Here is a 24,743-nt window from a genome sequence, read left to right as displayed (position 1 = left end):
CTGTTTTTTAAAAAGTCACTTGTTGCCATGGTGTTTTAACTTATCTCCCCTACCTGCTTCTGGGTTTAATTAAGAATAAGCAAGATCAGCAGGTTAATTAAGACGCCTCTTCATTTGAACTGTACAGCTGATCCCTCCTTCACAGACACTGAAGAAATTAGGCGTTTATCATCTAAGCTTCCTGCAATAGCAAACCTGATTAATTCTCTGCTGAGGCAAGCAGACTTCTTCACCTGCTTACCATTTCAAAACCTTTTGTTACAGGTGTACAATTTTTAATTTGGAAACGTATGAGAAACATATTGTCGAAAAGGTGTTTTGTGTATTTTACGCCTTCAGTTCTGCTTTCCTTGGGTCGCATTCAAGTAAATCCTGCTCAGAGCTGACCCACTGAAATGAATGAACTTTCGTGAGTCATGTCCATTAATTACAATGGACCTACTTGCGAGCAGGACCATCAGTATTGCAACTTCTGGAATTTATCATCAGTATGCTTTGCTGTAGGAATCAAAATTCTTCACCAATAAGAGCTAGTGACACAATGTGCAAATTAAACTCATTTGCAAATCTTCAGTAGGGATGAACAGGCCCCGCCCCATTCAGTTCTGTTTCTGAGCTGAGCATTGACTCTGCCCTATGGGTATTTTGGAGAGGAGACTTTCAAGAAAGCACATCTCGGTCACTCCCTCCATGGCAATGCTATATAGCCAAGAGATTTGGGTACACAATAATGTTTAAAGCCAAATCAGAGTTAGGGAAGTGATTCCTGCCCTTGCTCTGGTTGCTTCTGGATAAAATAAACTTCTTTTTAGTTTAAATATTGAGTCCAGCAAGTATGTAATAACCACCAGTGGTGGAGCAAACATTTGTACGAAGCCCACCCCCCCACCCCACCCCCAAAAAAATATTTTGCAGCGACATTAGGGAAGTCCACTTTGGCCAAGGTTTTACAGCCCTGAAGAAATAAAAAAAATCCTTCCAGTAGCACCTTAAAGACCAACTAAGTTAGTTCTTGGTATGAGCTTTCGTGTGCATGCACACTTCTTCAGATACACACAAAGTGCATGCACACTTCTTCATGCACACGAAAGCTCATACCAAGAACTAACTTAGTTGGTCTTTAAGGTGCTACTGGAAGGAATTTTTTTATTTTGACTATGGCAGACCAACATGGCTACCTATCTGTAACTGGAGCCCTGAAGAAGTAACTGGCCATGTTGCACCTTCCCAATCTTCCTCTGCTAGCTTGTCTTCCATTAAAAATGATACACCTTCAAAGGTTTTCAAATCTTTCCACCCTACAGACTTCTTCTTTTTTTCTTGCCTCCGTCTTTTTTCTTACCAAGGAGTGGCTTACAGTCCCTTCTTATCAATGGGTTTTATTAAAGTTTCTTAAGTCGGTGTGTTATTTATTTATGTTTGATTTGACAACTTATCAGCTTTCTTCTGTCTGATAATGCTATATAATGTTTCTTTAAGTCAGGGGAGGCAGGCATTTGCTCCCCACCCCACCCCCCGGTTTTGTAGCTGTGGGCTTTCCCCTCCTTTCTTTCACATCTTTCCCTTTTTCATCTTGGAGAACCTGGTAAAAAAGCGAAGGCTTATCGCTTCTGAGATGCAACAGATTCTGTAATTAAATTCAGATTTTAATAAAATGTGCCGTGTGCTCGCCATTGCTCTGCCGCTGACAGATTCCGCCTCCTTTGGTTAAAAAAAAAATGACATAATGCTGCTTCTTTGTAAGAGGCAGGGAAATGTCAAATGAGTAGCGGCGCTCCCAGATCTGCTATAAAGCATTTAGAAAATGCAGAGTCCTTTTAAAAGATTCATAACAAAGCATGGTAAATACAAGAACAGAAGAACACAGCTTTAAGAACTTGAAGTATCTTCGAGCAGTTTCCAAATATTCGGGGCTGAGGGGGAAGTCCTGTCTCAGAGCCCTCTTGAGATTGTAATATTTTAGATTGCAGGTGGGAGACAGGCTGTGCGTTTGACTGCTCTTCTGCATGAAGACTCCCTTGTAATGGGAAGAAAGGGTGAAATGAATAGCAGCGATTCTCTTTTTAGAGAACAAGATCGCATCTTGTTAGGCACCAAGCCCAAAGGGTGCCTTGAACTCTTGACCTGAGAGATGGCAGAGCCAGGGTTGGGAAACATTATATATTTATAACCGCAAAGAGCAAAGTTTTGTTCATTTATTAACTTCGTACCAGACTATAAAGGCCCATTTATTCCAGTATGCTGTATCCTGCAGTGACCAAACAGAAGCCTCTTAGAAAACTCATAAACGGGGATTGGGGGCAAAAGCACACCCTCGAACATTTCTCCAATGAAAATCGGGGTGTTTTATTCAATAATATTAATAGTAATATTGATAATTTTATTATTTGTTCCCCGCCCATCTGACTGGGTTCCCCCAGCCACTCTGGGTGGCTTCCAACATACATAAAAACATAATAAAACATTAAACATTAACAAAAAACTTCCCTATGCGGGGCTGCCTTCAGATGTCTTCAAACGGTTGTATAGTTAACTTTTCTCCTTGGCTCAGGGGTCACATAACTCCATACCATCCATCATTTGTCCGATGAAAACAGGGGTGTCCTAAGGAAAAGGGGTCCCTTTACCTTTAAGGAAAACGGGACATTCCAGGATCAAATCAGAAACCGGGGTGTGCTTCTGTAAATTCAGCACTGTCCCTGAAAAATAGGGATGCTTGTAAGTTCTGCACTGTTCTAACTAATATACATTTGCAAACACAGTCATAATTGGTTTGAATCCCCACAACGGGGTGAGCTCCCATTGCTCAGTCTCAGCTCCTGCCAACCTAGCAATTCAAAAGCACACCAGTGCAAGTAGATAAGTAGGTACCACTGCAGTGGGAAGGTAAACGGCATTTCCGTGCACTCTGGCACTCGTCACTGTGTCCCGTTGCACCAGATGTGGTTTAGTCATGCTGGCCACATGACCCAGAAAGCTGTCTGTGAGCAAACGCTGGCTCCCTCGGCCTGAAAGTGAGATCAACGCCACACCCCCATAGTTGCCTTTAACTGGACTTAACCATCCAGGGGTCCTTTACCTTTACCTTTTACTCAGTGGGACAGCTGACTCAGACTGAGAATCCAAGCCAGAGTGTCACTTCTGTAGAGCCAGCCAAGCCCTCACTGGCTCCTCAGGTCACTTGTTCTGACTGGGTTGAAGAGGAGCAGGATGAACGCCACAGAGACCAGGCCAATAAGTGTCTGAGAGGCACACCTGGGCTCTGCTGCCATAGTCCTCAATTCAGCAACTTGCACCAGCCTTCCGCTATCTGGTGTCTAAAGATGACGGGGACTATAACTCCAATCAGACCCAGGCAGCATGGCCAGTGATGAGGAATCATGGGGAGTGTTGTCCAGGGCCTCTGCAGAATACAACCCCACACCCAACACTCTTCATCCAAAATGTGCCCCTTCAGTTCTGCCCTAGATTTTTTTTGACCGGGCAATGAAGCTTGTGTTGAGCACCATTCTGTATGCCAGCCAATATATGCTGTGCTCACGAGTCCCGCTTCACGCAGTGCATAGTTAAACTATGGAACTCATTGCCACGGGAGACAGCAATGGCCACCAACTTGGAGAGGGTTATCAAGAGCTACTAGCAGCAGTGTTCCTGAATACCAGTTGCTGTAAGCCACAACAGGGGAGAGTTGCTCTTGTGCTCAAATCCTGCCTGTGAGTTTCTCACAGGATGCCGAATCCAGCATTTCTTTTTATTTCTCCTAACTCTTTCAGTCTCATCGTACCGGTGATGCATTGCGTTTCCATTAACTCCTAGAGCAGCCCTGAGGTAGCTCTGAGACCAGGGCCTTCCGAAAGGCAGCATAAATTCAGTGCTGGCTTGAGCCTTTGAGCCAGACAATTTGCCATCCCAAATATGAAAGAAACAAACAAAAAACAAAATTAATTTCTGTGTAATGACATTGTGTTCTGAGATATCCCTCGGCCATAAGGCTTTTTAAAAAAATGATCACATTTCTCTCTCTCTCTCTTTATATATATATATTTGCCAGTGTTGTGAGTTGTGACAGAGCAATAGGACTTCATGTCTTCAGGACAAGAACTTCTTTTTAGCTCCCTAATTCAGAAAAAGTACTATAATTCATACTGGAAATGGAAAAAGTGACACTCATGTCTGCTCTGGATAAAAAAGAGGGAGAGAGGGAGAGAGGCACAACCTAAATAATTCAGGTCTCTGAGAAGATATTAATCTCTTTCTTACACCCATTCTCAATGTGAGCCTCTTCCTTTCAACCCCACTGATAATTTTTTGTGGGTGAGTGGGGTTTCTATTTTGTGATTTTTTTCCCCCAGCTGCTACACACAAGCCCTTAGCATCCTGTGCCCATATAGTGATAGGCAGGGACCAAAAATTGGCTCCACCATTGAGGGCACAGCAGTCCAGATTCAAACAGTATGTCAAATTATTTTTCTGTGTTTATCGTGTGCGCGCGTGCATCAAGAACAATACCCCTTAAAGTATGCGTTTAATGTGTTAGTTGTGAATAGCTATCTACCCCAGAGCTCCTGGTGTGTGGAGCAGGGAATGATCCCCTTCTCGTCCAGGCATTATTCCATTATTTTCAAGCACAATTCAAAGTCTTGGTGCTGACCTTTAAAGCCCTAAATGGCCTCAGTCCAATATATCTGAAGGAGTGTCTCCACCCACATCATTCTACTCGGACACTGAGGTCCAGTGCCGAGGGCCTTCTAGCGGTTCCCTCACTGCAAGAAGTCAACTTACCCCTGTAGAGATAGAGGGCCTTCTCGGTAGTGGCGCCCACTCTGTGGAATGTCCTCCCACCAGATGTCAAGGAGAAAAAAAACTACCAGACTTTTAGAAGACATCTGAAGGCAGCCCTGTTTAGGGAAGCTTTTAATGTTTGATTCATTACTGTATTTTAATATTTTGTTGGAAGCCCCCCAGAGTGGCTGGGGAAGCCGAGCCAGATGGATGGGGTATAAATAAATAAATTATTATTATTATTATTATTATTATTATTATTATTATTATTATTTCACTAGTTAGTCACAAGCATGGGGGCTTGCCTTGCCTTGGGCCAGTCCAGATCATTACTGAATGACACACTCAGTCATCCCCTCACCTTTTAGTCTTGTGGGAGGTGGGAAGCCTTCTAGGTCACGTGTTGCAGCATTGCACTGGGGTCAATAAATCTACTTTTGCCGTGCTGGATCAGTTTTCTCCCCTGCTGTCTTCTCCACCTTGTTTGGAAGCCCGGCATTGTTCAAACTCTGCAAGCCAGCTGCTCCCTTCTGCATGCCTTCCTTTCTGTAACTGGAAGCCAGATGCCACCTGCCCAGATGAGGGGCAGGTCCCTCCCACCCTCATCCAGCTGCTTGGGCAAGGTGAGACCAACCTGCCAACCAAAGAGAGGAAGAGAAGACAGACAACCATGTTCCTACAATGCCACACCAAAGCAAAAGCCAGGTGATATTTCACCTCTGCCCTCTGTTTCTTTCTCTCTCCCCTTCCCAGATCTGACTTAGGGAAAGCCTCCTCTGTGGCTCCGGTGGATTGAGAATTTCTTGGGCAATTTCTTGCTGCCAATGTTCACATGCCATCACATTTTGGGAGGAGTTTTTTATATATATATAATAAAATCTAATATACTGGCCCCTTTGCCCGAGTTGCCAGATGGCCAGTCCGGGCCTTTATCCATCCCACCTCAAGAATCAAGTACCGTTTGGAAGCTCCCTCAACCTGAGCAGGAGCGCTTGGCAGTACAAATCCCAGGCTCACAAGGTTGGGAAGGCAATATCCAGAATGGCTGTGGCAGCGCTTGCAGGGAAGGGAGTGCTTAGAAGAAACATTGAGGTGAAAGCTGTGGATATGTTGGGCAGCTGGGCAACACCCTCTTGGAAAATCTGTGGAAGAGGCAACTCCTGCCTCTCTGTTTACCTCACCCTCCACTTCAATCTCAGTTCTAGAATGGCAAGATGCTCCAGGGGGGGAGGTAATTTTAGCTTCCTTTCCCCCTCCCCCTCCTCTTTTGGTGGTTAAATTTCCTGTTACAATATTTCATCCAACAGTCTCGTTACCTTCATGAATGACTCAGCTTTGCATCTCCCACCTGCCTAGCCTTGACAGCATCTCCTTGGATGTAAAACACGAGGAAGGATTTTCAACAGAGGTAGATTGAAGCCTTTTGTACAAACCAGTGTCGTTCCCCCTCTGCCTAGACTCTTGATTGGTGTCCTGCTGTGGCTCTCTCTGTATCTTTATTTTACTGGTTTAAGGAAAATATTGCTGAACATATCTGACCTTTCCAGAGGGGAATTATCTTGAGCCGGGCAAAGTACAGTAATCATGTCAATGCAGGAAGATACCATATCTTGCCTGTCAGGACACAATCCCTGTGATGCCTTCTAAGATTTATTTGGACTACTCTTTTAAGGTGTCACAATGGATTCATGGTCTGTGTTTCGTACCTCAAAAAACCCCTAGCTTGTTCATCCTGTTTTCAGAAAATAGAAATAAAAATTGGGAGATTCCATAACAGGTGAAATCTTCAAGCAACACAACATTGATTGTTTCCCCGCCCCCATTTGAATTGTGTTTCCTTTGCATTAAAATGAAAAGGGTAAAATAACCTAATGGCAATGTAATTTGCATGATTACCTAATGAAATAAGTAAGTTGCATAATTTGTCGATAGCGGGTAACAATCCGAATAAGGTAGTTTCTGACAGAAGACAAACTGCAGCAGAACAGAAACAGTGGCATGTGATGAATACAAAGTGAAACATAAAGTATTGCCATCTTTCATCCCTCTGCTGGAAGCAGATTGCCTTGTTTCTAAATGAGTCCTGAAAGCGAAAAAGAAGAAAGGACTCCTCACCTCTCCCCCCCCAAAAAAAAACAATGAAAGAGCCATAGTTTAGTGCACTACAAATCCAGATCAAAGGATTATATGGGCCTATACAGCAGGTTTATACTGACTCCAATCATGGCCTACCTAAAATATCTCTAGGCTGCCTTGACAGGCAATGCCTGACTAAGGCAGCTTACAGCAATTAAAATTGCAGAATATCAATCAGCTGCAAAATCATCAGAACCCTCCCATCCCAATAAAAATACTCAGCCAACAATTAAACACTTTCCAGAGCAGTAACAAACCACAATCCAGGCAACGCAACATTCATCAGTCACAAATAAGCTAATTGAAAGATGCATGAGTTGTATGCCATGTTAGTCCTACTCAGAGTAGCCCCATTGAAATTAAGGAGCATAGCTAACTTGGGCCCATTCTTTTCAGTGGATCTACTTGGAGTAGGACTTAGTTGTACACCACCCTATGTCTTTAGGATCCTCTGAAAGAATTGTGTCCACCATGGACCCACTGTCAGAATGTTACACATACCTCTGGGGCCACCACAGAAAAGGACCTCTCCCTCATGGTCATCAGCATCACTGATCTAGATGTCTTTAAAGCCTATAGTAACCAGGGTGTCTATCATTCTTCATACAGAACTCTGAGAATGGTACCTCTTTTAGGGGATTAGAGGCCTCCTGACACCTCTCAGCACCCTTAATGAACTAAAGTTCCCATGATTCTTTGGGGGAAGCCAGGACTTTTAAAAGTGGTATCATAGTGCTTTGAATGTGGAATTATATGTATTGTAGAGTTGGAAGGAACCCTGAGGGTCATCTAGTACAGGAATGCAGGAATCTCAGCTAAAGCATCCATGACAGATGGTCATCCAACCTCTGCTTAAAAACCTCCAAGCCAGGAGAGTCCACAACCTCCCGAAGGAGCCCGTTCCATCGTTGAACAGCTCTTCACTGTTAAGAAAGTTCTTAATGATGTTTAGTTGGAATCTCCTTTCTTGTAACTTGAATCCATTGGTTCAAGTCCTACCCTCCAGAGCAGCAGAAAACAAACTTCCTTGTGACAGCCCTTTGTATATTTGAAGATGACTATCATATCTCCTCTCAGTCTCTTCCGGGCTGGACCTACCCAATTCATAAGGCTTGTTTTCCAGATCAGGTGGGGCGGAGGAGGGCTATTTGAGCCACCTTGAGCTTCTCGGAGGAATGGGGGGGATACAAATGAAATAATAAAAATGACAGATTAATAATATATGGTGTGCATATGGCCTTAGTTGTCTCCTATGTTACAAAGGCCGATGAGGCATTTAGTGTCACTGGTCCAGCGCCAAGGGCCTTCTGGCGGTTCCCTCACTGCGAGAAGCCAAGTTACAGGGAGCCAGGCAGAGGGCCTTCTTAGTAGTGGCGCCCACCCTGTGGAAAGCCCTCCCACCAGATGTCAAAGAAAACAACAACTACCAGACTTTTAGAAGACATCAGAAGGCAGCCCTGTTTAGGGAAGCTTTTAATGTTTGATACATTACTGTATTTTAATATCTTGTTGGAAGCTGCTCAGAGTGGCTGGGGAAGCCCGGCCAGATGGGTGGGGTATAAATAATAATAATAATAATAATAATAATAATAATAATAATTATTATTATTATTATTATTATTATTATTATTATTATTATTATTATTATTATTGGTCCCAAGCTGTAGAACGTTCATCCAGCAGAGATGCAGCAGGCACCCTCGCGTTTTGACTTTCAGCCGTCTCTCGAAGACCTTTTTTTATGCTGACGGGCCTGAATATTGTGCCGCAGTGCTTTTAATGCTGTTTTTTAAAATAAAAAATTAAAAAATTACTGTATTTTTCGCTCTATAACACGCACCCGACCATAACACACACATAGTTTTTAGAGGAGGAAAATCCGTAGGCATGCCACCCATAGGCATTCCCTCCAAAACACGCACAGACATTTCCCCTTACTTTCTAGGAGGAAAAAAGTGAGTGTTATGGTGCAAGAAATACGGTATATTGCCGTGCAGTACCCTGATATATGGGTATATGGGAGAGTGCAGTGTGTCAATACTGTTATTGTGACCCATCAATAAATGTTCCACTTATGGGATCCAGAACACCAGTTTACTGCCAATGTCTTAAGGCAGAGATTGAGAACCCCCCAGTTTGGGGTACTAACCTGGAACAACTGCCAGTTCCGCTGGCAGAAATAGATGAAAAAGAAGGAGGCTCTAGAAAGAAAAAGGTTTATCAGGGCCACGTGCAGCATGGATGCCTTCGACCATTTTTATTTATTTATTTTTAAATCACATTTCAGGTATCAGGCCATTAGGCGCAGCAGTGTTTGGAGGTTTCATTCTAGGGATATGGCTGCGGGCTTCGTTCCCTGCTAACAATCCATTCCGAATGTTTCTGATCATAATTGGCTGTGCATATTCCGGCCTCTGAATATTGATCTGTATGCCGCGGTGTTCCTCGTTGGTGCGCCATATTTCAGGCGAGGAAATGACTCTTGCACGCATTCGTTTCCATCAAGAAGAGCGGGAGGAACAGCTGCCTGTTTACCTTCCCCTCTATTGACCCGTTGCCAGTAACTTCTCCTGGAGTTTTGCCTGGGGATCGATAATAGGATACAGATCGTTCTGCGAATCCTATAAGTTTATTAAGCGGGGGAAATCATCAATATTGCATCGCTAACCTTCCAGCATTTAGCTTTGAAGGGCTGTCTCTTTCAGGGCTGGCTTGTAAGCTCCGCGCTTTATCATCCTTGGCAGCCTTCATTTTCAAAATAAAGCGGCTTTTATTTTGCTAATATTTAAAGAGCCCAATGCAGCTCATTTTAATAATGCATTCATTTCGGGCGCGTGCGACTCTGTTAATGAAGCCACCTGGAAAAAAGGAAGAAAGAAAAAAAACCCTGTAAATCTGCGACGGCCGCAATATCCTCACGCAATTTCTTGTGTTCCAGTCTATTGTGGGAAAGGTCAAGTAGTTTCCTGAGAGAGAGTGGATTTGCAAATTGTGTCAGAGGAGCTGTTTTCTTTGAAAGATTATCCATTTCCCTCTTTAAAAAATTGTTAAGTATAACAAAGGAGTTGCCGCTTGTGTCCTGAATAATGGGGTGTGCAGTTGTAAATGGGTTTCTCGCAGGAGAAAAGAAGCAGCTTGGTGTCAGGGGTGGTTGTGTGTGTGTGTGTGTGTGTGTGTGTGTGTGTCTGTCTGTGTGTCTGTGTGTGTGTCTGTGTGTCTGTGTAAGAGAGAGGGGGGGGGAGAGGAAACAAAGGAGCAGAAAACATAGGAGGAATGGATGGTGGGAAAGAATCGACTTGAGCTGTGAGATAGTTTCCCCCCAACTGGTGCTTTCCAAATGTTGTTGGACTCAATAATAATAATAACAATAATTTCTTTATACCTGGCCCATCTGGCTGGGTTTCCCCAGCCACTCTGGGAGGCTTCCAACAGAATATTAGTAATAATAATAAAAAGTGTTAAAACATCAAACATTAAAAACTAAACAGGGCTGCCTTGTTTAGATGTCTTCTAAAAGTCAGACAGTTGTTTATTTCCTTGACATCTGATGGGAAGGTGTTCCACAAGGCGGGTGCTACCACTCAGAAGGCCCTCTGCCTGGTTCCCTGTAACCTTACTTCTCACAGGGGGGGAACCGCCAGAAGGCCCTCAGCGCTGGACCTCAGTGTCCTGGCTGAGCGATGGGGGTGGAGACACTCCTTCAGGTATACTGGGATGAGGCAATTTAGGGCTTTAAAGGTCAGCAGCAACACTTTGAATTGTGCTTGGAAACGTACTGGGAGTCAATGTAGGTCTTTCAGGAGCAGTGTTATATGGTCTCGGCGGCCGCTTCCAGTCACCAGTCTAGCTGTCATGTTCTGGATTAGTTGTAGTTTCTGGGTCACCTTCAAAGGTAGCTTCACTCCAACTAGCATCAGTCCCAGGAAACATGACCAGTGGTCAGGGATGATGGGAGTGGGCATGCAACTCCTACTTTAGGGGATGGTGGTGGATTGTCTAGGACAGGGGTCTGCAACCTTTAAGACAAAAAGAGCCACTTGGACCCATTTCCGAAGGGGAAAAAACTGGGAGCCGCAAAACTCGTCATTATAAAAATAACTTTTTTGTCACTTTTTTATTATTTCCTTGTTTGACCCCTCAGAATTACTCCTCCTCATAGAAATAAACATTAAATTAACAAGTTACCTTTTTTGTGTGTGTGTGTTCTTCACTCCTCTTCAAAACAGTGACCAGCGTACATGCCCCCTTTCAATGCAGTGACCAGCGTACATGCCCCTTACAATGTGGCGGGCGGGCGGGAAGGTGACGTCAGGACGGTGTGTGACTAACGCACACACCGCCCCCATGCGACGTAGAATCATAGAATCATAGAGTTGGAAGAGACCACAAGGGCCATCGAGTCCAACCCCCTGCCAAGCAGGAAACACCAGCAGAGCACTCCTGACATATGGTTGTCAAGCCTCTGCTTAAAGACCTCCAAAGTAGGAGACTCCACCACACTCCTTGGCAGCAAATTCCACTGTCGAACAGCTCTTACTGTCAGGAAGTTCTTCCTAATGTTTAGGTGGAATCTTCTTCCTTGTAGTTTGGATCCATTGCTCCGTGTCTGCTTCTCTGGAGCAGCAGAAAACAACCTTTCTCCCTCCTCTATGTGACATCCTTTTATATATTTGAACATGGCTATCATATCACCCCTTAACCTCCTCTTCTCCAGGTGTCAGAGCCAGTACAGCGCCCGCCACAGTGGGGAGTGTCGGGGCACACAATGCGCCTCCTCCCCTCGCTAGTATCCGCCCCGGAGCCACGGCAAAGGTGTAAAAGAGCCACATGCGGCTCCGGAGCCGCGGGTTGCAGACCCCTGGTCTAGGACAATATGCTACATAATAACATTATAATACCTTTTTGGATCAGGCCAATGTCCCATCTAGTCCAGCATCCTGTTCTCACAGTGGCCAACCAGATACCTATGGGAAGCTAATGGCAGGAGTAAGACAGCCATGAATTACACCAAGCGAGTTGGAGTTATTAGCAAAAATAGGAACTGCACAGAAGGGCCAGGCCTAATGAGCGCCGCAACTCATCTCCAGCAGGCCTTGCCCCCATGAAGCCGTTGCTGAGACTGAAGGTCCCTGCTTCCCCACAGCTGCCCAAGACCCCTCCTATGCAAGGGTTTCCCGAGCAATCTGCACCTGCGTGAAGCTAACTTCTCCTCTGCCCTCTTCGTGCCTCTCCTGGTTCTGGGAGACCAGTGGGGAGGGAAGAAGAAGAAGAAGAATTTGGATTTGATATCCCACTTTATCACTACCCTAAGGAGTCTCAAAGCGGCTAACATTCTCCTTTCCCTTCCTCCCCCAACACAAACACTCTGTGAGGTGAGTGAGAGGCTGAGAGACTTCAGAGTAGTGTGACTAGCCCAAGGTCACCCAGCAGCTGCATGTGGAGGAGTGGGGACGCGAACCCGGTTCACCAGATTACGAGTCCACCGCTCTTAACCACTACACCACACTGGGTGTAGGGAGGTTTGTTGCAGCAGGAGCGGGAGACACCTGCAACTCTTCAGCAGCCAGACTCATTTCTGCCCCTTGGCCTCTTATCCTCTCCTGCTTCTGCCACAGACTCTCTCTGCACACTAAGCCCTGCTACCTCTTCAGTTTCCAACACCTCCTAGTCTTCTCCCTCTGACCACTCATGGTCCCACCACCAATTCTTTGAGCTTTCGTCCCTTGGGGGTTCCCCAGCTGGTTCTTCCTACCATTCCTCTGTGTCCAACCAGTCTGTGACATCTAGTAGACACTGATAGCCCTCTGCTCCATGAATTCATCTCATGTTCCCTGAAGGCCATCTAAGTTTGTGGGAGGCAGGATGTAATTCTAACATATGATATTGCCACAAATGACTTCCTGCCATTCACTCGTTCATCCAGTAGCTGTCACTCTTCCTGATAAAAGTCCATAAAACTGGTTTAGCGGGTCTTCGTGGCTCTTTCGCTACTGCTTTGTGAGATGTTCCTTGTGGAAGTGCTTCTGCAATTTTTATCTCGCTGAGCTTTTGCTTCTGCAATTTATGGTTTTCTGTGGCCTTGCCTTGCCAAAAGCATGAAAGAAAGAAACAAAGAACCCTGAATGTACAAGTTTAAACCTTTCAATTTGAAACGTATTACTCTTTTATAGTCAAATATCTGCGAGGCATAAAATACACAAATTGAAATGCCACTGTTAGACGCAGCTGAGAGTCTAAAGCTTTCTGTGGCCAAGGGCTACTTCTTTGGCTCTGCTGCTGACAGAGAACAGATTTTTATCTCTTAAATGCCATTTTCCATCAGCGCTGGCCCCTTTGGCTCTTTTCCCTTTTAACATTGTTATTATTTTGATTTGCCCTGCTTTGCCCAGAGAATGACCTTCCTCTTTCCTTTCTGAATTGAGAATCAATGGGGCTGCTATGCTTAAGCTCACTGTGACTCGGCTGAGCCCCTGTGCAGATTGGGAGGAGCTATGTTTGCTGTGGGGAATGTTAGCATGCAGAACTGGCCATGTAGATCTGAAGCGAAGTCTCAGTAGTGTCAGAATGAGGCAGAAGGAATCCGTCTATTTGCCGCAACTTGCCAGTCTCGCATGCATTTATTTCTGAGACCCTCTCATTTCTGCATTAATTTGCTGGTGTGTGAAAGCTCATGTATAAATTAACATTTAAATATTTATCTATTATTATTATTATTATTATTATTATTATTATTATTATTATTATTGAATTGTAGAGTTTGGAGGGACCCTTCTCTCACTACAGGTGACTCAAGGCGTCTTTGCAAAAACAAAACAACAGACTCAGAAGCAGAACCCATGCATTCATTAAAACCGGGGGGGGGGATTACATCAAAAATATTCACCCCTCGCCCATCCCTGCCCCCTTCTGACCCTGCTTCACATGTTTTCACCTGCCTGGAATGTTTCCTTCAATTCTGATCATGCCCCTTGCTTCTTTTGACGGCGAATGGAGAGAAATGTGTGGAGAAAGAAGCCTGCTGAACAAAGGTGACATTTTACATCCATTGTTCCGCATCCTTTTTTTCTTCTTCAGGCCCTGCACATCATTGTCATGTGGCCCCCAGAAGCCTGCCCCAAAGGAACATGGCCCTTTGGGCTGAAGCACAGCAGAGGGTTATAGATCCTGCAATCCTCCATTTTACACCTCATTCGTACACCTGAATAATATAATCGCCTTTTGATGCCCATTTCAGCTTTCACAGCATAGTATCAACTAGCTAAACGTTTCACCATTACTATAAAAGGCCCCTTTTTAATATATTTCTGGTAGGCATGATAGCATAATATGACCTTTAATTTAACAGCCAAAGGCTTTTTTTATCACCTCCTTGTTGCTTTTTTATCTTCTCTTGCTTCTCCCTGATATAACACAGCAGTCTCTCCATCTAAGCCACTCGGTGCTGCGTGGAGGCTGCTGCCTTATTACTAAGGGAGGAGAATTGAGTTGGGGAAGGATACTTTTACCTTTAATTATTGATTGCAGCCGCGGAAAAGGCTCTGAATCAAAACAAGACAAATGGAGGCAATAAAGAGGAGGAGAAGGCTGCAGACAGGCACGGGAAAACGCACACCCCAGACTTGAAGAGGGGGTACAGGAGAGAGACCGGAGTTGCTCCCAGTGTGTGCAGATTTGGAGAGCAAATGGCCTCCTTTGTTTCACAAAGCACCTTCTCTTGAGGAGGGAGCTTCCACCGCAGGAAGGGAAAGAGGCTTCCATTTTCTCGCTGGTCACTGTTCCCCTGAGATCTATCGCCACCTCTGAGTTATCAGTTATCAGTTTGTTTGGGGAACATCAGGAGGCCACCAAACTGGATGGATTTAAAAGAGTATTTGACAGATTAATGGATGGCTATGAGCCATGTGGCACTGTGGGTTAAACCACAGAGCCTAGGATTTGCTGATCAGAAGGTCGGCGGTTCGAATCCCCGCGACGGGGTGAGCTCCCGTTGCTCGGTCCCTGCTCCTGCCAACCTAGCAGTTCGAAAGTGCAAGTAGATGAATGGGTACCGCTCCGGCGGGAAGGTAAACGGTGTTTCCGTGTGCTGCTCTGGTTCGCCAGAAGTGGCTTAGTCATGCTGGCCACATGACCTGGAAGCTGTACGCCGGCTCCCTCGGCCAATAAAGCGAGATGAGCGCCACAACCCCAGAGTCGGTTACAACTGGACCTAATTGTCAGGGGTCCCTTTACCTTTACCTTTATGAGCCATGATGAATGGTATTCATGCTGGAAACCACTGGAGGGGAGAGTGCTCTTGTGCTCAGGTCCCGCTTTCCACAAGCACCTGGTTGGCCATAGTGAGAACGGGATGATGGCCTAGGTGGGCCATTGGCCTGATCCAGCAGGCTCTTCTTGCGCTCTTATGATCTGGAACAAACTCTGCATGGGAGAAGGGTTTCAATGAAGGGTCTGCAGCTCACAGGTAGAGCATATGCAGAAGGTGCCAGATTCAATCTCGAGTGTCTCCAAATAGCGCTGGAGAAGACTCCTGCCTGGAACCCCAAAGTACCTTTGGCAGTCAATGCAGGCAATACAGTGGTACCTTGGGTTACAGACGCATATCAAAACCAGACCTGAATCCCAGTTGAAATGGATCTTCAAAAGCTGTCTCCTCCAAGAACTGGATCTGGTTGGCAAACAAGAACTTTGGCCAGAAAAGGAATCACTTCCTTCAGGCAACCTGGGACCACTCCTTCTTGAAGAGAAGCATTAGTTACCTCCCTGGCTCATCCAGCTATCTTCTCTCTGCTAGATTTTATAAACCAGGAGGGGCAAAGGTACAAGCAGTTACATGAACCTGACCTTGCCTGGTCCTCAAACTGCAGCAGCTGAACTCCATCCAACAACATCAGAGAAGACAGCACTCCAGACATCTCACCAGGATCATTAGCACCAATGATGAAGTCCAAAACTTGTTAGCAAACCTTTAGCTAAATAGCTCTGCAGGACAGCACATTCCTTTGGCATCATTTAATAAATAATAGTAGTAAGTAATAATTCAACAGGCTGGCACAATTGGCTGATGCCATGACCAACGCCCTGGGCTGGAGGTGGATGAATCGATGCGAAGACAGGAGATGTGAAGACTCCCACTCTGGATGATGTCAATGTGCTTCTCATGTGCGCTGATGGAGGAAGAAACATTCTATCTATTCAGTCCCTCTGTGCATATTGGGCTGCATATCCATGGGATGGATTATGCATATGGGTTTTTAAAAAAATCTGTATGATACTGTTCCCCCAAAGCTTTACCATTGGTATAATCAGCTGCAAGAACCTGAATAAACCTCTTTGTGTTACAATCCGGACACAATTTCCTCACACATACTCTTTTGAGAGATGAGTCAAAGTAATCAAAAATTATTATATGTGTGTGACCTTTACAAATCAACTGGCAATTTCTGCACTTTCCATTAGCTTTTTAGCTCCCAGTGGTGCAAGATTGCGGTAGACGGAATGAAATGTAATTTGCAGATTTTCGAATCTTATAGGAAGCCACTGAAGTTCCTAAACTCCCACAAAGCATAGAGTTTTAGCAGGAATAGTTTCTGAAAGAGACCTTTAGAAGTAAATAAAACACCGATGATTAGATTCAGATTTACCGAAACCACACTGTGCTCCAAATCTATAAACTTTCAAAGTCGGGGGAAGGAATTCTGCATTTTTGCTTCTACAAGTCAGAAGGCCAGTTCAAGAAATAGAACAACAGAATAAAGTGGTTTTTAACTGTGTATAATTTGCATGCGTATTTCTAAACCATTTCAAATTTGATTGAGAGTGACCAGTGTGGGACTTCAGTGACAGAGAAGAATGATTAGAGGTTCCAAATCAGGTTGAGACTAGACATGGGGAACAAAAGTTTCTACTAGGGCTGCCGGTCCTCTCTTTGGGGTCAGTTTTCCCAGGCCCTTGCCTTGCATCACATAAGGTTCAGAACTGGTAACCACTTCTGAAGAATACAGAAGCTGCTCCACATAATGAATGGTGAATGTATGTCTGGTGCCAGTTAATTCATGTTCTCTTCAGAGTTGCAAATGTCTGGGGGGGGGGGGAGAGTTTGGGATGGAATAGTTAAAAAATCTCCAGAAGCACAGAGGGAGTTTCTTCTACAGCGGAGTCAAAAGGTCTACATGGTGAAGAAGTCAAAATAAAAAAAAAATTCCTTCCAGTAGCACCTTAAAGACCAACTAAGTTAGTTCTTGGTATGAGCTTTCGTGTGCATGCACTCTTCTTCAGATACACTGAAACAGAAGTTGCCAGATCCTTCTATATAGTGAGAAGGTGGGGAGGGGTATTACTCAGAAGGGTGGTGGGAATGGGAGATTGGCAGATAGCTGAGATGAGCCTGTTGACGACTCTTAAATGGTGAAGAAGGGTTGAGAAAAAGCTTATGTTGTCACCAGCTCCCCATTTTTCATTCATGCCGCCATTTTGGAACAGCACTGCATCTCCTGGTGGCCCATTGCTGGTAGCTGCCACACCCACCCAGATCCCACTGGAAATGTTGCTACAACACTATCATGTGATTTCATTCCTAGGTAGTAGGAGATACAGAAGAACCATTGCCAGCATAGGCAAGCATCCTAAAAAGAAAACCTCCCAGAATGCTTCACTTTGTTGGTCATCTGCAAATGGAGGGGCAAATATCAACTCAGCCATAACTGCTTTTCAAAAACTGTCTGCCACATGACATTGCCTCTATGAGGTGGTGTTCTCAGAAAGCTTTCATGTTTGTTCCTGGGTGAACCAGGCATGACATATTTTTTTTGCCAGAACCTGAACATATGAAGAGCCTGCTGGAAAACCACAAGGAGGATTTGAGTGCAAGAACAGTCTCTCCTCCTGTGGTTTCCAGCAACTGATATTCAGGAACGCTGATGCCTCCAACCATTTTAAGAGCTTTTTGAAAGAAGTATTCTCACCTATCATTAATGTAAAGCAGAGAATCAAACTGCACATTCAACTTGCGGAGGAATAAGCATCATTGACCTGTTTCCTGCTGGCATCTATGACTACCCCTCTCTCATATCGTCAGTGTCACCAAACCTCTGGCTTAATCTTCTCTGTAAAACGTAAAGCATAAAACAGCCTGACACAGATTCAGTGACCTCAAGTGGTGTGTGTATCACAGCTTATAAAGTAATGGGAATATTTATAATCTCTGTGCACTTCAAGGACCCCATTCTAAAGAGTTAAGGTTAATTCCCTCTGAAATCAGCACAACTTAACAACTCTCTTATCCATTGGATTTCGGTCTGACTTAACCGTGCAATCCTACGCATCTCTACTCAGATGTGAGTTCCATTGTTTTCAGTGGAACTTACTCCTGGATACGTGTGAATAGGATTGCAGTCTTAGCCTGAATCAAAAGTATTGCTGAGTAGATACACATTACGTTGTGTGGTTCAGTGTGACTAACCTTTTCGCTATCAAGATTTCTATTTACATTTAAACCATCGTTTCTGGTGCTACTTTTGTCAAAGCCTTGATGATCTATGAGGAAACTGATTCTTTACATTCCACAATGATATCCAAGCAGTTAATAACCTGATGTGTTCTTGTTCTTGTTTTCCTTCTGCTACCTGTTCAGTATATTTGAAGCCTTTGGAATTAATTGATTTGGAAGCTAGAGAATTTTAAAAATGTATTTTTTCCTGACTAGGATATAAATTATGTCAGATCGCTTTCTAGATCTCAGACGTAAGTGTGTCCTTGACGATGGTTAAGCGTTGTAATGTTCTTCTTCTTTAAATGACTAACCCGGAGTAAGAGGTTGGAGCAAGAGGTATTTTGCAAAATTAAACCTGTTTCACCTGAACCTGTTTTAACTAGTTAATAAGAAACATCAAAACAAACAAACCAACAAAAAAAGACAAAACCCTGAGGTCAATGAACATTCTTTTTGTAAAGCTAGTGTTTGATGTTTAAATTTGTTTTTTTGGGGTCTGTCTATAACTTAAGTTTTAATAACCTAGCTCAAATGCAGATTTCTAATTTTCAATTAACATAGGAATAATTTTGTTTGCTAAAATAAAATAAATGAATGAATGGCAAGTCTGAACCATGAAATGTTCTAGGTAGAGCTTTTTAAAACATTCCAAATTTTTTCCAAAAAAAATAATAATCATGTGGCAACTGTATAGCTCAAGCTTTAAGTATTAACTTTTAACCTTTGACCTTACAGATTTTAACCAATGAAATGTCTCTTTAAACTTTAAAGGAAACAATGATAACGAGCGCCTGGCGATTGCTAGACAGCGAATTCCATATCGGCTTGGTCGAGTAGTTGATGAATGGCTACTCGACAAAGGTAAAAACATTGATTAAAACTTCAAATAAAAAATAATTTGAACATAACCGAGTAGTGCTTCATTGTAACACCAATAAACATAAAACAATAAATTTTTCGGTAAAACTAAATTAAAAACAAATTTTAAACAGTAAACTGTAGAGTAAATATTTGCATACCGTGTATATAATAATTTCTATATACATTTTAGTGGTATCGCCTGTTTAATAATCTTACCCTGTTAACTTAAGGTTAAAGGGACTGTTAAATATAATCCACTAACTCAATCTATGAAGGTACTCATAGCAAGCATTAACCAAAACTGATAAATCATTCATAGATTATATGACATGTTCCATCATCTAAATTATTAACTAAATATATTTATATTTATATATATTTATATATATATGTATGTATCTGTATGTAGTTATGAGATCTTCATTACGGTCCTGAAAGAAACAAAGCAAAAAAAAAATCATTGTTTAAACTGTAGGTGATATTAAATAGTGGGCAATATGATTGCCAAATGAGATGAAGTCCCTTTAACGTTGGCTACATTCAAAGGGGATTTTGGAACAAACACTAATTAAAAGAGCTTAAAGTTGTGTGCATGCTTTTATTATGAGCAGAAACCAATCTGCAAAAGAGAATATTATGTTTATGAATAACAATAATAATAATAATGAGCTTGCATTGGTGAGGATTTCTGTTTTCAATAGCAATGTGACATGACTCTTCATTGATATATGTTTCATTCCTTAAACTTACTTTTTACATCCAAAACGTTTTTGTTTCTTTTAATTTTCTTCCTTTTTCTTTTCGTCAGTAGCCTTGCTGAAAGACAATCAGACATCTCTCTCTCTCTCTTTCTTTCTTTAGCATTTTTTGTTTTTTTTCTGAAATGCTCAGTATACTGTATGTATCTCATGCCTCTTCAGTGTGTGTGTGTGTGTGTGTGTGTGTGTGTGTGTGTGTGTGTGTAGGAAATTCATGTATGAATTTACAGGGAGATTCAGGAGCAGATAGCCTTACAAATGAATAGGATAGATCTATGAATGCTTGTATTTAATGAGAATTTTTTAAATGTTAGGATTCATTAAACGAAGTGACGACATTTGCATGTAACACTAAACTGTGGCTTAGCGCCACATGGATGAACCTCCACAAGCCCAATAAGGGCATCAGGTTTACAAACTTTGCCCACCACTTCCTGCATGGATGGAAAGCCAGACTTTTTCTATGTTTAGTTTCTCTCTTAAGGAATCTTGGCTTAGCATTACATACAAACTAGGGATCCTTATGTCAAACAGACTGGTCGGTTTGTAAACAGGCCAACTCCAAACCATTGCTTATGGTTCTGGCTTGTTTGAGGAACCGTTGTTTGCCTTAAACAAGGATTCCTGATTTCTACATAATGCAAAGCGGAGGTTCTTTGAAAGCAAAACTAAACTCGGAAAAACTCGCCTTCCTTTGTCGTGCGCGGAAAGGAGAGGTGTGGAAGGGCAAATGCATGAGCCTGATGCTTCACTTGGAACTTGTGCTGGGTTGTCCACATAGCACTAAACTATGATTGCATGTGACCTGGAATATTGGCATATTTACATATTACATAGATCTACGTAGATGAATGCTTGTGTGAGAGAAATGTAATACATAAGTATTTGCAATCCTTGCAATTTTGCATGTTTTGCCTGATAGAACCGGCAATCAGAAATCTGACCTACAAATACACACACACACACACCTCTAAAGTTTGGACCAAAATAATAATGATCATGATAAAAAGAATGGGTGAGGAAGTAGTCTGTAGAAAATAGACCAAAAAAAATCCCAATTGGCCTTTCAAGTGAAAAGCAAACCCAACATAAATTTTAGAAATTACATACATAGATTGACAATTCTGCATTCCATGGACACCTCATTAAAAAAGCAATGAATTATGAGCAAAGTTCCTTTCTTATAGTTTATTGCTCTCATCCTCCACCCCATAACAATCTGTTTAAAAATCATCCTCTGTTTAAGAGTGTAGTGTTCGCAATCAACATTTTTTGCATGTATGTAATACTATCTTTGCAGGGCGTCAGCTCACAATCTTCAATAGCCAAGCGACAATTAAAATTGGAGGCAAGGAGCGGGGCCACCCATTTCAGGGGCAGCTTTCTGGACTCTACTACAACGGCTTGAAAGTCCTCAACATGGCCGCTGAGAGCGACACCAACATAGTGATAGAAGGGAACGTGAGACTCGTTGGTGAAGTGCCTTCCTCTATGACAACTGAGTCAACCGCAACTGCAATGCAGTCTGAGATGTCCACGTCAGTCATGGAAACCACCACCACTCTGGCGACAAGCACAGCTAGAAGAGGAAAGCCACCAACAAAAGAGCCCATTGGTCAGGTTAGTCAGCCATGATGGAATTTCTCGATGTTTGGGTTTTCTTTTCTTTTTACATTTCTTCTCTGGAGTTTCCGCAAATGCCTGCTTTCACAGGTCAAACACCTTTTGTGAAGATGTAAGGTGATGGTCATCAGGGCTATCCATAGATAGGGATAGCATTGACCTTGGTATCTGCATCCTGTTTGACAGCACAGATACTGAAATTGTGGGTTAGTCAACCATGATGGAATGTTTTGCAATTGTCTTTTATTTTTACGTTTTTCTGGATTTTCTGCAAGCATCTCCTCTTACAGGTAGAACAACTTTTTGGCATAGATAGGAGGTCTCAAGTTGTATTGACCACAATGTCTTCATCCTGCACATACGGTGAATATGTGGGCGCTGTGACCATGTGAATATCCAAGCAAATGTCTGAGTGGAGATACTTCTTTCCATACTGTGGCTTATACCAGCTATGACAAGACCGTGTAGAAAAAGGTTATTCAGCTGAGTTTCATCACTGACTTTTGGCACACCACTGATAGGGGCGCCACAAATTGTATGTTACACAACATCTGTCCTAGAAGTAGACATATCAGGTGTGTTTCTAGGTGGCTTGGTGAACATAATAGAGATACAGGCCTTAGACTATAATTAGGTAAACTTGACTAATTTAGCAAATGTTGGGCTGATTTAGAAATTAAGAGCCTATCTGGTCCTGTTAATTCTATCTGTGTTAGAACCTGCTATATACCAAGTCAGGCTAGCGATTCATTCAGTCAACAGCCGTCTCCAATCTGGTAGTGTTTTTCCATTGTTTCAGTCCTATTTCCTACCCAACCTAGTTATCTGAGGTTGTCTGCCTGGAGATTGTTCAAGATATGATGTCCATTGAAACAAATGCTTTACAATAAGGTGCGGGTTCTCAAACAGAGTTTAATGAGGTACAATGATGGCATTGACAGGGAGGCTTTGGATACAAATGTTCATATCACCTCTTGGACCCTCTAAAGCGTTGGGGCCAGTTTTGAATGGGCTCAGTTCAGTACCATTCCATCTTGCCAGTGCCATTCCACCTTGTATAGGTAATCTGTTAGAATCCTCAGATGATCACTGTGATTAAATTTCAGTTTGCCACCAACAGACACATGCAAAAACCCAGCAACCAAATGTTGCAGTGTGGCATGCTCCCACTCCAGCCAGTCATATGCTTTTTGAGGATACTCCCTTGCATTCCAGGCCACTAGTTCTTGTTGTGTGTATGTATTTCCCCCCTTCACCAACAGACACGCAGCATTCTTTGTCCACTGAGTATCTTTACTCCACACTGAGCTGTTTGCGATTTTACTGTGCTTAGGGTTTCTTCATCTTCTTAAATAACACTGTACTGCTGCCAACCCTGGGATCTCCTCATGCCTCTGATGTGAGGTGGATGGTGTTGTTTTGACTATGCGTGGGCAAAATCCACATAGGAATGGATGCCCCCACATATCAGAAGCATTTATACGCAACCACAGCAGCCCTAGTGATCTATGCTCAGAAATGGAGAGAGAAAATTATACCAACAAAGGAGGAGTGGCAGATGAAATTGATGGGATATATGGAATTTGCAAATCTAACTAGTAGAATAAGAGATCGGGAAGATAGAGTCTTTAAGGAAGAATGGAAAATGTTTGCAGAATATACAAAGAATTGTGTTAAATGAATTAAAAACATTAGCAGGGTGGGAGTAAATTCAGCAGTTTCAGGTATTGAAGATATAGGGAGTAAGCAGAAAAATAAAACATATGGAGTAATTAGAACATGCAGTTGTAAATGGATAAATAAACAGAACCATGGAAGGTGGGAGAGGGAAGCTGATGATTATGAATGTCTGGTTATATTGATTGAAAAATTGTGATGGAAAAGTATAAAAAATACAGATATATAAAACAAAGCTCTATGGTCACATCAATACCATACAGTTAACCTGTACTTTGTTAAGGGTACTGGCAGTTGTAGCTGTGAGGAGTAAACTTCAGTTCCCAGGTTCTTGGGGGGCAGGGAGTGACCAGTGGCAGTCATAATATCCTGCAGGATTTGTGCCCCCTGATCCTTTATTTTTCATTTCTCTTGTTTTCATCACATTCTTTGATTTATAGAGGCTGTTGGGCTCCTTCATTACCACATGAGCAACGGCATTTGCCAGCAAGCATCTCTTGTTAGACTCACTAGGCAAATTCAGATGTGCAAAACTGCTGAATCTCACTTTGGCTGTGAACTATTCCATCAGCATAATTAGGCACCACTTTATTGCTGTTGCTACTACAGCCATACCTCGGAAGTTGAACGCCTTGGTAGTCGAATGCTTTGGCTCCTGAACGCCGCAAACTCAGAAGTGAGTGTTCCGGTTTGCGAATGTTCTTTTGAACCTGAATGTCTGGCGCGGGTTCCACGGCTTCCAGTTGGCTGCAGGAGCTTACTGCAGCTAATTGGAAGCCGAGCCTTGGTTTCTGAAAGTTTTGGAAGTCGAACGAACTTCTAGAACAGATTCCATTAGACTTCTGAGGTACGACTGTAGTAGTAGTAGCAGTAGTCCTGCCAACCTAGCATCCTGCCAACCTAGCAGTTTGAAATCACACCAGCGCAAGTAGATAAATAGGTACTGCTGTGGCAGGAAGGTAAAAGGTGTTTCCATGAGCTCTGGTTTCTGTCACGGTGTTCCGTTGTGCCAGAAGTGGTTTCGTCATGCTGGTCACATGACCCGGAAAGCTGTCTGTGGACAAACACTGGCTCCCCTGGCCTGAAAGCAAAATGAGTTCCGCAACCCCATAGTCGCCTTTGACTGGACTTAACAGTCCAGGGGTCCTTCACCTTACCTCAGTAGTAGTAGTAGTAGTAGTAGTAGTAGTAGTAGTAGTAATACAGGGAGGCCGAGAGGAGGGTCTTGTCGTCTGGTCAGCCCAGGATCTCCAAACACACTGCCTAGGCTTGTGCCCCAGGGAGGTAGGTTACTTCAGTGTTGCTAATGCAGCAGGTTGACTTCACCCCTGGCAGCACACGCCGTCGTCTCTCAAGACGGATGGATGCCAGCAACAAAAAATGGTAAATTCCTTTTATGCCAGCAAGAGCTGCTCTGC

General features: G+C 43.3%; 1 protein-coding gene across 48 annotated transcripts in view; it reads left to right on the top strand.

The window, feature by feature from the left end:
- The window catches only part of NRXN1 (neurexin 1), a 1,011,196-nt gene that overhangs the window by 859,498 nt on the left and 126,955 nt on the right, over positions 1 to 24,743 (top strand). For 32 of the 48 annotated variants that reach the window (XM_083494072.1, XM_083494061.1, XM_083494067.1 and 29 more), the window contains 2 exons: positions 19,178 to 19,267; positions 21,326 to 21,645. In XM_083494072.1, coding sequence (XP_083350198.1) covers positions 19,178 to 19,267; positions 21,326 to 21,645 — 410 coding nt within the window. The remainder of the gene's footprint in view (positions 1 to 19,177; positions 19,268 to 21,325; positions 21,646 to 24,743) is intronic. The other 16 variants (XM_083494081.1, XM_083494078.1, XM_083494082.1 and 13 more) reach the window with 1 other exon arrangement.

Source organism: Podarcis liolepis (genome assembly GCF_965112155.1).
Source record: "Podarcis liolepis genome assembly, chromosome: 3".
NCBI lineage: Eukaryota > Metazoa > Chordata > Lepidosauria > Squamata > Lacertidae > Podarcis > Podarcis liolepis.
Note: the sequence above shows the minus strand (reverse complement) of the source record. Positions and strands in the feature narration are given on the sequence as shown.